The following is a 14810-nucleotide window of genomic DNA, read 5'->3' as shown; positions in this document are numbered from 1 at the left end:
GAGAGGGAATCATTCTGATAGTTACATGGGAGAAAGGAGTGCCTACACACACAGACCAGAGCACAGGCCAGGAAAGGAGTATCATACCAACTCAGAATAGAAGTAGCTCTGAAAACAGCAGCAGAAAACCCCTGAAGCTAGGGATAAAGCACTCTGTAGTCTGAAAGCAGTCATACCCTGACAAAAAGCTCAAAAGTCAAGTAATTAGATGGGAAAATGAGCAAGCAGTGTAAAAGGACTCAGACTATAGAATCTTTCTTGGTGACAAAGAAGATCAAAACATACAGCCAGAAGAAGTCAACAAAGTCAAAGAGCCTACATCAAAAGCCCCCAAGAGAAATATGAATTGATCTCAGGCCATGGAAAAGTTCAAAAAGGATCTGGAAAATCAAGTAAGAGAAGTAGAGGAAAAATTGGGAAGAGAAATGAGAATGATGCAAGAAAATAATGAAAAACAAGTCAACATCTTGCTAAAGGAGAGCCAAAAATACTGAAGAAAATAACACCTTAAAAATAGACTAACCCAAATGGCAAAAGGGCTCCAAAAAGCCAATGAGGAGAAGAATGCCTTGAAAGGCAGAATTAGCCAAATGGAAAAGGAGGTCCAAAAGACCACTGAAGAAAATCCTGCCTTAAAAATTAGACTGGAGCAAGTGGAAGCTAGTGACTTTATGAGAAATCAAGATATTATAAAACAGAACCAAAAGAATGAAAAAAATGGAAGACAATGTGAAATATCTCATGGGAAAAACCACTGACCTGGAGAATAAATCCAGGAGAGATAATTTAAAAATTATTGGACTACCTGAAAGCCATGATCAAAAAGAGGGCCTAGACATCATCTTTCAAGAAATTATCAAGGAAAATTGCCCTGATATTCTAGAACCAGAGGGTAAAATAGAAATTGAAAGAATCCACCAAACACCTCTTGAAAAAGATCCCAAAAGGAAAACTCCTAGGAATATTGTAGCCAAATTCCAGAGTTCCCAGGTCAAAGGGAAAATATTGCAAGCAGCCACAAAGAACAATTTGAGTATTGTGGAAACACAATTAGGATAACACAAGATCTAGCAGCTTCTACATTAAGGGATCAAAGGGCTTGGAATATGATATTCCAGAGGTCAAAGGAGCTAGGATTAAAATCAAGAATCACCCACCCAGAAAAACTGAGTAGAATACTTCAGGGCAAAATATGGACTTTTAATAAAATACAGAACTTTCAAGCATTCTTGTTGAAAAGAACAGTGCTAAATAGAAAATTTAACTTTCAAATACAAGAATCAAAAGAAGCATGAAAAGGTAAACAAGAAAGAGAAATCATTGGGACAGCTAGGTGGCGCAGTGAGTAGAGTACTAGCCCTCGAGTCAGGAGGACCTGAGTTCAAATCTGACCTCAGACACTTGACACACTTACTAGCTGTGTGACCTTGGGCAAGTCACTTAACCCCAATTCCCCTGCCTTCCCCCCTCCAAAAAAAAATTAAAAGAAAGAGAAATCATAAAGGACTTAACTAAAGTTGAACCATTTTGTTTACATTCCTATATGGAAAGATGATATTTGTAACTCATGAGACCTTTCTCAGTATTACAGTGATTGAAGGGAATACACATATATATAGAAAGAGGGCACAGGGTGAGTTGAATATGAAGGGATGATATCTAAAAAAAAAATAAAATTAAGGGGTGAGAGAGGAACATATTGGGAGAAGGAGCAAGGGAAACATAGAATGGGGTAAATTATTTCACATAAAAGTGGCAAGAAAAAGCAGTTCTATTGGAAGGGAAGAGGGGGCAGGTGAAAGGGAATGAGTGAATCTTGTTGTCATCGGATTTGGCTTAAGGAAGGAATAACATACACACTTGATTGGGTATCTTACCCTACAGGAAAGTAGGGAGGGAAGGAGATAAGGGAGGTGGAAGGGGGTGTGGATAATAGAAGGGAGGGCAGATTGGGGGAGGAGGAGGTAGTCAGAAGCAAATACTTTTGAAAAGGGACAGGGTCAAGGGACAAAATTGAATAAAGGAGGACAGGATAGGATGGAGGGAAATATAGTTAGTCTTTCACAACATGACTATTAGGGAAGTGTTTTGTATAATGATACATATATGGCCTATGTTGAATTGCTTGACTTCTCAAGGAGGGAGGGTGGGGAGGGAAGAAGAGAGAGAATTTGGAATTCAAAGTTCTAAAAACAAATGTTTAAAAATTTGTTTTTACATGCAACTGGGAAATAAGATATACAGGCAATGAGGTATAGAAATCTATCCTGTCCTACAAGAAAGGGGAAAGGAGATAAGGGGGAGAGTGGGGTGACAGAAGGGAGGGCAGACTGGGGAAAGGGGCAATTAGAATGCCACCTTGGGGTGGGGGGGAGGGTAGAAATGGGGAGACAATTTTGAAATTCAAAATCTTGTGGAAATCAATGTTAAAAACTAAAAATACTCAATTTAAAAAAAAGGGAAAATGATACGTGTTGGGGAGAATGTGGGAAAACTGGGACATTAATACACTGTTGGTGGAGTTGTGAACTAATCCAACTATTCTGAAAAGCAATTTGGAACTATGCTTAAAGGGCTATAAATCCACACATACCCTTTGACCCAGAAATACCACTACTAGGTCTGTATCCCAAAGAGATCAAAGAAAAGGACCTATATGTACAACAATATTTTGCAATGGTAATTAGGGTGGGACTTTTTTATTACTGTTTTCCCTGAGGTAATCAAGTGCCTCTGATGAGTCTGGCCTTTGTTTCTTTGACTGAATCAAGAGTCTTTGATGACCTGCTTAAGAAACAAGAAAGCCTAGTTCACATGGTTTTGAGTGGCATGGTTATAACACCCTTTGACCCTGAACAAGGGCACACTCATTGGAAGAGTATTGGTGATCTGGCCAAACAAGACTCTGAGTAGCTGTTGGAGGTCCCCCCACCTCCCCGCCCCACCCTCACCCCCGCTTTGAAAACTCAGATTTTGGTGCCTCTCTCTGCTAACTATGTAATTCCCTGGTCAAACAGATAGAGGCCTGTCTGTTGATTTCTCTGTGTGTGTTGGCTCTCTTTATATAATGTGTGGTTGTGTGGTTGTGTGCTGGCTCTTCCCCCTGAACTGAGTGAATGGTATATGTATGTTTAATTTAACTGAAATTGTTAACCCCTTAAAGTTGCTTTTCTTAGAAAAGCAGATCAAAGGACCTGTGCTAGCGGCCTTTCTGTGTGCTGTTGTTGGTCTTTTACCCCCACAACAACTGCGAGCAACATTGTTGTTACATATTTATAGCAGCTCTTTTTGTGGTGGCAAAGAATGGGAAATTGGGGGATGTACATTAATTGGGGAATGGCTGAACAAACTGGTGTATATGATTGTGATGGAATACTACTGGGCTATAAGAAATGATGAGCAGGATGCTCTCAGAAAAATCTACAAAAACTTACATGAACTAATGCAGTGTGAAATGAGCAGAACCAAGAGAACACTGTATACAGTAACAGTAATACCGTATGATGATCAACTGTGAATGACTTAGGTATTCTCAGCATTAAAATGATCCAACACAATTCTGAAGGACTTATGATGAAAAATGCTATCCATCTCCAGAGAAAAAACTGATGGAGTTTCAATGCAAAATGAAGCATACTTTTTCTTGTTTTTTTTTTGTTTTGTTTTCTTGCACAACATGGCTGACACGGAAATATGTTTTGCATGACTGCACATGTATAATCTATATCAAATTGCTTGCCTTCTGAATGGGAGGGGAGGCAGGCAGAGAGAGGGGAAGTAGGAAGGAGTATTTGGAACTCAAAAAAATATTTAAAACAAATGCTAAAAGTTGTTTTTACAAATAACTGGGGGGGGAATTAAATATTAAATTAAAAGACAAAAAAAGGAACTACATTTGGACTTAAACTTGTTATAGTAAACATATATCTCAATGAACAAGTCTGGCAACTTTAGCCATCACTACTACAGATACCACTTTTGCCAATGCCAAGAAACTATGGAATATCTTGGACTTGGGCTTTAATCCCTTTATCTAATCACTCCCTATTTCTGCATAGGGCACTACTTTCATGTCAACTGACCCCCCTTCTCAAATATCATCAATAGCTCCCCAATGCCTCCAGTAAATAGTCCAAACTGTTCCAGCTGCCATTTCAATACTATCACAATCTGGGTCCACTACACTTTTTTTATGCAGCATGAATCTGTTTAGGACCACCAATGAGCTTTTACTCATAGTATCTTCCCCTACTCAAAATTCTTTTCACACTCCTTTCTAACTATATCAAAATGTCAAGGATCCTTTTTTTTTAACGTGGAAATTCCCTCAATCAATGTATACAACTCTCCTTTATACCTTTAGGTGAAGCTCTGAGATATTACATGCTTTGCCCATGGTCATGTAGCCACTATCTTCCTGGGTCCAAGTCCGGCACTCTCCCCACTACATCATACTGCCTTTTACATTAACCAACTTAAATCTCACCTCCTTAATGAAGCCCTTCCTAATTGCAGTATGTATGTTAGTTCCCTCACAAAATGGTAAATAAGTTTCCTAAGGGCAGGGATATCAACTTAAACTTCTTTTGAAGGGCCCACAGAGTACAGTGCTAAGCACATAATGGCTGTTTAATAAGCATTCTTTAAATGAATGGAATATACAATTGACTAGTGTGATTAGAACAGCTAAAGGAAATGACTATAGTTAAAAGAACATACTAGTTCTAAATAAGTATATGTAAAGACTCTAAATAAGTATATGTAAATAATATGAGACTGATTTCTGAAGAACTTTGATAACAAGCATTTTAAAATGTTTGAGTTGGTAGTCCTAATAAAAGTAATCCAGTAGGGGGAGGAAACAGGACAGATAGGACCATAAGCCAATATAAAGAAATAGGAAAATATTTGCTGGGTCAGGACAATGGTCCACTTAGTCCAGTATACACTCTTTGAAACTAGAGTTAAGAAACAATATCTATCATGTAACCTCAAAACTTTAGGGATGTAGATGGAATATAAGCTCCTTTGGGCAATAACTGTTTCACTTTTGTCTTTGTGTTCTGAGACTCTAGAAAAGTACCAGGCACACAGTAAGGTGCTTAATAAATGTTGACTGACAACCAATATTCAAACATCTGAACTTCCTTAGTAAGTTCACAAATAACATTCATAACTGGTTATCTAAGCTGATAACAAGTAAAACTCCCAAGTGCTGGCCGCCATATTAAAACATAACTATGAAATGTTTAGCAAAATAAAAAAAATAACACAGAAAATGTTAATTTGAAGTTTTCTAAGTCAACATGCAGCCTGCTAGCATCTGATTCTATCTGAATATCTATTTATATTTTGGGCCAATAACACCTTTAGCTTCTAAATACAATTTTGTGAGAAGTAGCTATGATATATAAGAACCCAGTTAAAGTAGAGAACTCTTATTTGTCACAATTTGGTTTTTTGTTTGTTTTTGGAGGGGGGAAAGGCAGGGCAATTGGGGTTAAGTGACTTGCCCAAGGTCACACAGCTAGTTAAGTGTGTCATGTGTCTGAGGTCGAATTTGAACTCAGGTCCTCCTGACTCCAGGGCCGGTGCTTCACACACTGCGCCACCTAGCTGCTTTCTATTAGTCACAATTTGAACAAGTCCATGTTTACCTTATACCTAGCCAGAAATTACAAGATTTTTTAATTAAAAATTTCTATTCCTTCCATTTGCTAGATCTATAGCCTTCATCTCTAGACTAGAAACCTAAACTTAAAAATAAATCTAACTGGGTATTCAATTTAACAAATATTTATTGAGCATTTATTATATGCAAAAAACTCTGGAAGACATAAAATATAAATAAAACAGATGTCCTTCCTTCACAGAGATTAGAGTCTTCCTAGGATTTTCAGCCTACTTTCCAGCCATCAAGGCTCTGAAAGACCAAGCAGGTACTAGAGGGAGTTCTTCCACCCAACTCCTTTCCCCCCTTCCACCTCCTGTATCGATGATGTCCCCTCCCACCTGAGAACCCCCACCATCACCTCACTCTTCCACCTTGATCTTCAGGCCCACACTTCCCCCTTCCCTAAAGTGGAGGGTCAGGGTCTTCAAGCTTCAACCCTCTTCTCATGCAGTCGTAGCTGCTCACAATGCTTGGATAAGCAGGGAATAAACAACTGTAATACTTCCAATTAAGATAGAAAATTATTGGGCTTTTCCATCACCCCTGTACTTTCCAGACCTCTAGACATTCACTGATATCTGATCTGACCGTGGACTCTAAAGACTCCTAGGCCTTGCCATCTACTCTTCAGATGAATTCTCATATATGTGTTTCTCCCCCAATTAGATTGTGAGTTCCTTGGGAGCAGAGACAGTCTTTCTCTTTTATTCGTATCCCAGTGCTTAGCATAGTGTTTGGCATATAGTAAGCATTTAATAATTTTTCATTCATTCACAGGGGGATATGAGATATATACAAAGTAATTGATTTTCAGACATAGTCAATATATTGGTTGGTTTTGCTGAGGTGATTCTCCCTCTCCCCTTTCATTATAAAGATGGCTTGCTGAGTAGGGGATGTGGGAAGAATATTCAGATATAAATGTGATGCTAAAACAAAAGAAACCAATTAAAATAAGAATTTTTTTAAAGCAACAAAGTAATAGTTTATATGCATAAGAAAGATGCAAATAAAGGAGGAATGGTCATTTCCCTTTAAGTGCCCAGTTCGTCAGATGATTTTGCTTCTTGTGAAGAAGACTGTGGCTATTAGGGGTAAATTCTTTTACATTCTCTCCCCAATTCAAAAATTTCTTTATTTCTTCATCTATATTCTCCTGGTCTTCCAGTCTGGGAGGATGAGGAGACCCTCACTCTGCCAAGGCCAATTCCTGCACCTCTGACCTTGATCAAATGCTTTCCTATCTACCCTGGAAATCTTGCTCCAGAGATCTTTCCCTGATCTCTCTCACTACCTGTTTTTGCCTATAAGCCTGCTCAGGTCAAGTCTTCTCTACCCTAAAAAGGCCCCTGACACTGTCAATTCCTTAATCTACTGCCCCATATCTCTGCTAACTAGTAAATACCATTTATTACCACATTATTTCCTCCTTGGATTCTTACCATTTGGCTTCCAATCCCACTACTTAACTGGCATTACCCTCTCTATGGTCAACCATAACCTTAAAAAAAAGTTATATTCTTTTTTTTTGCCAGTGAGGAACTCAGGCTTTGGTGGTTAGGGAACTTGCCCAGGGTTACACAGGTAGTAAGAGTCAGAGGCAGGATTTAAACTCAGGTTCTTTGACTCCAGTGGCACTGCTCTTTCCACTATATTTCCATAACCTCTTCTTTATTAAGAGAAGAGAAATATGTTCCATAATATGTTCTCTGAGGCCAAAATTGGTCATTACAATTAATCAGTTTTCAGGGTCTTTCAGTGTTTTCTTTATTCTATATTGATTGCATTGGCTGCATTTACTTCACCACCGTCCTCCTAATCGTCTTCTCCCAAGCTTCATTCTCCTTGGTTTTTCTGCAGCAGATAATGTTATTAACCGACATCTCCTCTCTTTCATCCCTCAGCTTCCATGGAACTCTCCTGATTCTCCTTCAACCTGCCTAACCACTGGACCTCTGGTTACTTTACTGGGTTATCTTTCCTCTCTTTCCACTCCTGAAGTACAGTTGTTCCCCAAGGCTTTGGTCTCAACTCATTTCTGTTTTACATTCTCTCCATTAGTAATCTCATGCACTAAAATGGGCTCAATTCTATGCAGATGAATCCCAAATCCAGTTTCCTTCTCCATAAAGCTATGGTCTCATATGTCCAACTTCCTGTTGGAAATCTCTACCTGTATGTCCCAAAAGCACATGGAATTTATCATATCCTAAACAGAAATCATAATTATTTCCCCAAAGCCTTCTCCTCCTACCAATAACATCCCAATTTCTATCAAAAGCATAACCATTCTTTCTGTCCCTCAGGCTAGAAATCTTAATCGTCTTTGACTTTCTCTTTTTCCTTAAATTCATATCTACTCAGGTGATCGTCCTATTAATTCTACTTCTACCATATCTTCCATCTGTCCCCTTTCTCTTCTCGAATCATGCTGCCACCAAGCTAATTTAGCCTGGCAACATCTCTCACATAGATTACTATAACAGCCTCCAAACTAGTTTTACTATCACCGGACTACGCTCTTTCCAATTCATCCTTTACAAGGCTACCAAAACACCACCACCAAAACTTCCTAATTCATCAATCTACATAATTTCCTTGCTTAAAAATCTTCAGTGATTCCCTACTGCCTCTAAGATAAAATAAGGGCTCCTTAGCAGGAAATTTAAGATCCTGCACAATCTGGTGCCAAATTACTTTTCCATTCTTATTTTAGACTATTCCCCTTTGATGTTCCTTTCAATTCAGCTAAGCTGGACTATTACGTGTTTCCCAATTGTGATCCTTTTTCATTCCTGGAAAGTTCTTCCTTCGCAACTGTACTTTTTAAATCCTTTCATTTCTTCAAGACCCTACACTGATGCTATCTTCTCAATGAAATCATACTCTAAAGTTCCTAGCTTGAAACTCCCTTCCTCACATTTTCTTATACAATTTTTACTCTCCTATATTTCTATAACATTCTTGTATCATACTCACTTATATACGTATAATTCCCTGTATTGTAAGTAACTACAGACTCTCTGAAAGGAAAAGCGACTAATTTTTAATTATTTAATTCAATTATTTATCATTTTAACATATGTCCAGCACCAAGTATAGTGTCTTGGAAAAATACTTTTAAAATGTTTGTTGAATAAAAATTATGGAAGTCATTACCAAGTGGGAGAAAGGGAACAAGGCATTAAGGAAGGCATTATAGAGAAATCTGAGGGGTTTCTGATTCTTCATAAAACTAGAAAAGAAAAAAACCTGCCCAAGAGTGTCCACTCAGTGTACCTCTATGTTCCAGTTGTGTTGTTCCAGGGTATGGCGACATTGATCCATAGACTCGATACCAGTCAAATCCTAAAGGACAAGGTAAAAAGTCAAATTACTACATTGAAAAAAATGGTGAGCATTTACCCACCTATGGATGATTAGAAAAGTATCAAAGCATATCACATTTATACAGCGCATTACAGTTTAAAAACATAACTCTGTGAGGTAAAATGTACTTAATTCTAATAAAGCAAGTCACTACTTTCAATATTTCAAAGTCTTATTCACTAATGCAAATTTCAGCTTCCTCCAAACTTTAGTGTGATGGTCTTTATGGGTTCATAAGATCATAGATTTCGAGGTGAAAGGGACCTAGTCCAACCAACTCTCTTTACAGATAAGGAAAATGAGACCCAGAGAAGTAAAGTGACTTGCCTAATATAACACTGGTAGAATTTCTGGGGTGAGATAATCAATGCTTCTTTATATTTAAATTAGCTTTAAGTCAAGTGAGCAAAACCCATCGCCAGGTCAACATTTTATAGTCTTGATAGGATCTCCCAGAGCTCAAGTTCCAAAGGCATACTTTTGAATAGCACAGTCATCTCTATGTCACAATGAAGGCCTGGAGAAGGCCTTCAGTCAAGGAAACACGGTGCTAAAGTAATATAGCAAAAATTAAGTTCAAATTCATAATAATTCACGCAGTATATCCAAATCTTTAGTAAATGTGGGAAATAATTCTCCAAATTTTCTAAGTTTTTATCACAAAAGTGTAGATCACATATTTGTTTCTGTATCTATAAAGAGTAGGACTAAACTACCTCAAAGATCCTTTTTAAACTCTTAATCTATGATCCTTTGAAGTAACAGTTGTACTATATGGTTGCGTAACACTTTACAATTAACTAAGGGCATTCACATTCATTATTTCAACTGATCCTTAAACCCTGGAGAGGTAGGTAGTGTAGGTATTATTATATCCATTTAACAGATGGGAAAACTGAGGACCACAAAAATCAAGTGACTTAAGGAACCTTGAAGATCATTTAGTCACATTCCCTCATTTCAAATATGAAGAAACTGAGGTCCAGAGGCACTAAACGATACATTGAAAAGGGCCCTAGACTTGGAATCAAAAATACAGGTTTTGATATTTTACTGGCCAAATAATCCTGGATAATTTACTTAAAACTCTTTTGAGCTTTAGTGGCTTCACCTGTAAAATGAAGGTAAAGGATACTTAGAATACATATCCCAAAGAGTTGTGTGAAAATGTTTATAAAGGGTAAAGAACTAAGCTATGGTTGATATGTTAAGTGACTTGCCCAAAATCGCAATGATAATGAGAAGCAGAGTCAGGGCTTAAAAGCTGGGTCTTCTGGCCTCCAACACCATACTTCTTTATCCTAACCCATATTCACACTGTAATGCAGTTTAGCAAACAGAAACAGATTAATATTAAATAGGCCCTATTGTTTAAAATATACTTTAGTTTTACAAAAAAAAAACATAAGCAAAACAACAGAGAACTTAAACAACCTTGATATAATTAATTACTTATTACGGTCTAACCTAAGAGCAAAATATCTTTTGAAGTCAATATAATTGGGGAATACGCAAAGGATCAAGGACTACTGTTAATCATCATTGACCAATCATAAAACAATCACGTTGGAGGAGTAGGGGAAGAAGATATTTGACTTCTGGCTAACAAGTGATAACATCAGCCAAGATGGTGGCTGGAAAGCAGGGACTTACATGAGCTCCCTGCCAGGTCCCTACAAACACCGATAAAATATGGCTATGAACAAATTCTAGAACTGCAGAACCCACAAAATAGCAGAGGGAAGCAGGGCTTCAGCCCAGGACATCCTGGAGGGTTGCTGGGTAAGGTCTACCGCACAGAACTGGGAGCAGAGCTGCTCCTAGACCAACGAGACCGGGAGCCAAGGGGAATAGGCCCTAGAGCTCTGAATCAGTGAGCTGTGGCAGTTACCAGACTTCTCAACACACAAATACCAAAGACAACAGAGAAGGTTAGTGGGAAAAGCTGCTGGGACAGAGTGAAAGGAGTTCACAGTTCAGCCACCACCTCAGGGCAGCGGAGGTGATGCAGCTCTGAGGCTGCTTCCAGAGCTACAGCTACAGTTGCTTCCTGCCCCAAGCCCACCTGGTGGGAGGAATTAAGCAGTGGATCTGAGCAGGAGTGCAGAGCCAGCTTAGTTCTGAGTCCAGTCCAGGTTGCCAGTTCTTGGGGAAAGAGGAGCGCTGGTGTGGCACAGCTTGATGTGTAGAAATAGCTCTGAAAACAACAGCGCAGTCCCTCAAGCTTGGGACAAAGTACTCTATTCTACAAGCAGTCATATCCTGACAAAAAGCTCAAGGGTCAAGTAGTTGGCTGGGAGCATGGACAGGCAGCAAAAATGAACTCAGATTCAGACTCAGACTTTGGAATCTTTCCTTGGTGACAAACAAGACCAAAACATACAGCCAGAAGAAGTCAACAAAGTCAAAGAGTCTACATCAAAAGCCTCCAAGAAAAACATGAACTGGTCTCAAGCCATGGAAGACCTCAAAAAGGATTTGGAAAAGCAACTTAAGAGAAGTAGAGGAAAAATTGGGAAGAGAAATGAGAGTGATGCAAGAAAACCATGAAAAACAAGTCAACGACTGGCTAAAGGAGACCCAAAAAAATACTGAAGAAAATAACACCTTAAAAAATAGACTAACTCAAATGGCAAAAGAGCTCCAAAAAGCCAATGAGGAGAAGAATGCCTTGAAAGCCATAATCAGCCAAATGGAAAAAGAGGTCCAAAAGACCACTGAAGAAAATACTACCTTAAAAATTAGATTGGAGCAAGTGAAAGCTAATGACTTTATGAGAAATCAAGATGTTGTAAAACAGAACCAAAAGAATGAAAAAATGGAAGACAATGTGAAATATCTCATTTGAAAAATCACTGACCTGGAAAATAGATCCAGGAGAAATAATTTAAAAATTATTAGACTACCTGAAAGCCATGATCAAAAAAAGAGCCTAGATATCATCTTTGAAGAAATTATCAAGGACAACTGCCCTGATATTCTAGAGTCAGAGGGTAAAATAGAAATTGAAAGAATCCACCGATTGCCTCCTGAAAAAGTTCCCAAAAAGAAAACTCCTGAGAATACTGTTGCCAAATTCCAGAGCTGCCAGATCAAGCAGAAAATACTGCAAGCAGCCAGAAGGAAACAATTTGAGTACTGTGGAAACACAATCAGGATAACACAAGATCTAGCAGCTTCTAAATTAAGGGATCAAAGGCCTTGGAGTATGATATTCCAGAGGTCAATGGAGCTAGGATTAAAACCAAGAATCACCTACCCAGCAAAGCTGAGTAGAATACTTCAGGGCAAAATATGGACTTTCAATAAAATAGAGGACTTTCAAAGCTTTCTCAGTGAAAAGACTAGAGCTGAATAGAAAATCTGACCTTCAAACACAAGAATCAAGAGAAGCATGAAAAAGTAAACAAGAAAGAGAAATCACAAGAGACTAAAGCTGACCTGTTTTGTTTACATTCCTACATGGAAAGATGATGTGTATAATTTATGAGACCTCAGTATTAGGGTAGCTGAAGGGAATATACATACATACATACATACATACATATATATACAGACAGAGGGCACAGGATGAGTTGAATATGAAGGGATGATATCTAAAAAAATAAAATCAAATTAAGGGATGAGAAAGGAATATACTGAGAGAGGAAGAAAGGGAGAGATAGAATGGGGTAAATTATCTCACATAAAAGTGGCAAGAAAAAGCAGTTCTGTTGGGAGGGAAGAGGGGGTAGGTTGAAGAGGAATGAGTGAATCTTACTCTCATTGGATTTGACCTGAGGAGGGAATAACATACACACTTAATTGGGTATCTTACCCCACAGGAAAGAAGGAGAAAGGAGATAAAAAGGCGGGGGGGGGGGGGGACAATAGTAGGGAGGGCAGATAGGGGGAGGAGGTAATCAAAAACAAACACTTTTGAAAAGGGACAGGGTCAAGGGAGAAAACTGAATAAAGGGGGATAGGAGAGGAAGGAGCAAAATATAGTTAGTCTTTCACAACATGAGTATTGTGGAAGGGTTTTACATAATGATACACATGTGGTCTATATTGAATTGCTTGCCTTCTTAGGGATGGTGGGTGGGGAGAGAATTTGGAACTCAAAGTTTTAAAAACAGACGTTCAAAAACCACAAAAAAAAAGTTTTTGCATGCAACTAGGAAATAAGATATACAGGCAATGGGGCATAGAAATTTATCTTGTCCTACAAGAAAGTAAGGGAAAAGGGGATGGGGTAGGGGGAGTGGAGTGACAGAAGGGAGGGCTGACTGGGGAACAGGGCAACCAGAATATATGCCATCTTGGAGTGGGGGAGGGAGGTAGAAATGGGGAGAAAATTTGTAATTTGAACTCTTATGAAAATCAATGCTGAAAACTAAAAATATTAAATAAATTAAAGCAAAAAAAATGTGAAAAAAATAAAGAGTCATAACATCAGGAGAGACATTAGGGAGTTGTTGGGTTAGTGGATGTATCATCAGTCATAAAATTCTATGATCCCAAGCCCAAGAATACAACACATCTTTGTGGAAAAAAATTAATTTCAAGTATAAAAGAGGTATTTATTTTTTGAGGGGAGAAGGGAAGGCAATTGGGGTTAAGTGACTCGCCCAAGGTCACACAGCTATTAAGTGTGTCAAGTGTCTGAGGCCAGATTTGAAGTAAGGTACTCCTGACTCCAGGGCTGGTGCTCTACTCACTGTACCACCTAGCTGCCTCCTAAAAGAGATATTTAAAAATAAATAAGAAGGACTTGGCAAAAAAGGCAAGTCACTACTGAACACATTATATGGAAAAAGATTTACCATAGTACAGCCTCGCTGCTGATCAGAATACTTTCTAGTGGCCAATACTGAAAAGGGCAATGAACAAATATTCTGAAAATACTCAGCATAAGCCAATATAAAATATTTGTATCTTGAGTAAAAAAGGCGGGGGACAATTTTAACCAATATTTGCACTGATTACCGCATTCAAAGCTACAGGCCTCTACTCTAGAAGTTATTATTTATTTCCCTGCTATAATTTCATAAAAGAGTTGTGCAAGTAAAAACAATACCCAGGAAAAGAAATATACTACCACTTTGGCTAGTATCTTCTCTTTATTTCCCATGTTCTCTCCAGCAACAATACACATCCATCCTTAGCATTTGTGGAATAATATTTATTAACTATAGATATGCTCGTGTCATTTCTCTCTTCAAAAATCATCAGTGATCTCTACTACCTAGTTAGTAAAGTTCAAATTTTTTTCCCTTGGCATTTAAGACCCTCAACAAACTGGATAATCTTACCTTTTCCTCCTTATTTAATAGTTGCCCTTCATTACTTCCTAGTTCCCCAAACACACTCTGTTCTATTTCCATACCTTTGATCAAACTACACTATTCCTGGTAAATGACAGGTCTTCCAGCTTCTCCTTTTCCTGAGGAATTTAAACCTATCCTACCCACCTCAAATGCTACCTTCTCCGGAAAGCTTTATCTCCTAACACAGTGGCAATGCCTTTCTGCCTTAGGAAGCATGTTTGCACCTCAACCCTCTTATTATGAAAGAGTAATCTGTGTTCATATATGTGAGAAATGTGGTTTTGGGGATCACTGGACTTCCCCAAACTGTGAGAAAACGTGGCTTTGCGGATCACTGGACTTCCTAGGCAGGGCCAAAGTCCTGAGGAAGAACCCTGTGATAATCCCTAGGGAAGGCTGTACAGACCACAGGACTTCCAGAGGAAGACCAAGTGGTAGCCCCCCTTAATCTGTGGGGA

At 38.5% G+C, this 14810-nt stretch overlaps 1 protein-coding gene across 2 annotated transcripts in view; it reads right to left on the bottom strand.

Moving 5' to 3' along the window:
- The window catches only part of FAF2 (Fas associated factor family member 2), a 97113-nt gene that overhangs the window by 63013 nt on the left and 19290 nt on the right, over nt 1-14810 (bottom strand). For both annotated transcript variants that reach the window (XM_036749334.1, XM_036749333.1), the window contains exon 2: nt 8954-9022. In XM_036749334.1, coding sequence (XP_036605229.1) covers nt 8954-9022 — 69 coding nt within the window. The remainder of the gene's footprint in view (nt 1-8953; nt 9023-14810) is intronic.

This window comes from Trichosurus vulpecula, chromosome 3, assembly GCF_011100635.1.
Source record: "Trichosurus vulpecula isolate mTriVul1 chromosome 3, mTriVul1.pri, whole genome shotgun sequence".
Lineage (NCBI taxonomy): Eukaryota > Metazoa > Chordata > Mammalia > Diprotodontia > Phalangeridae > Trichosurus > Trichosurus vulpecula.
The sequence above is the reverse complement of the archived record's forward strand: the minus strand, read 5'-3'. Positions and strand labels throughout refer to the sequence as shown.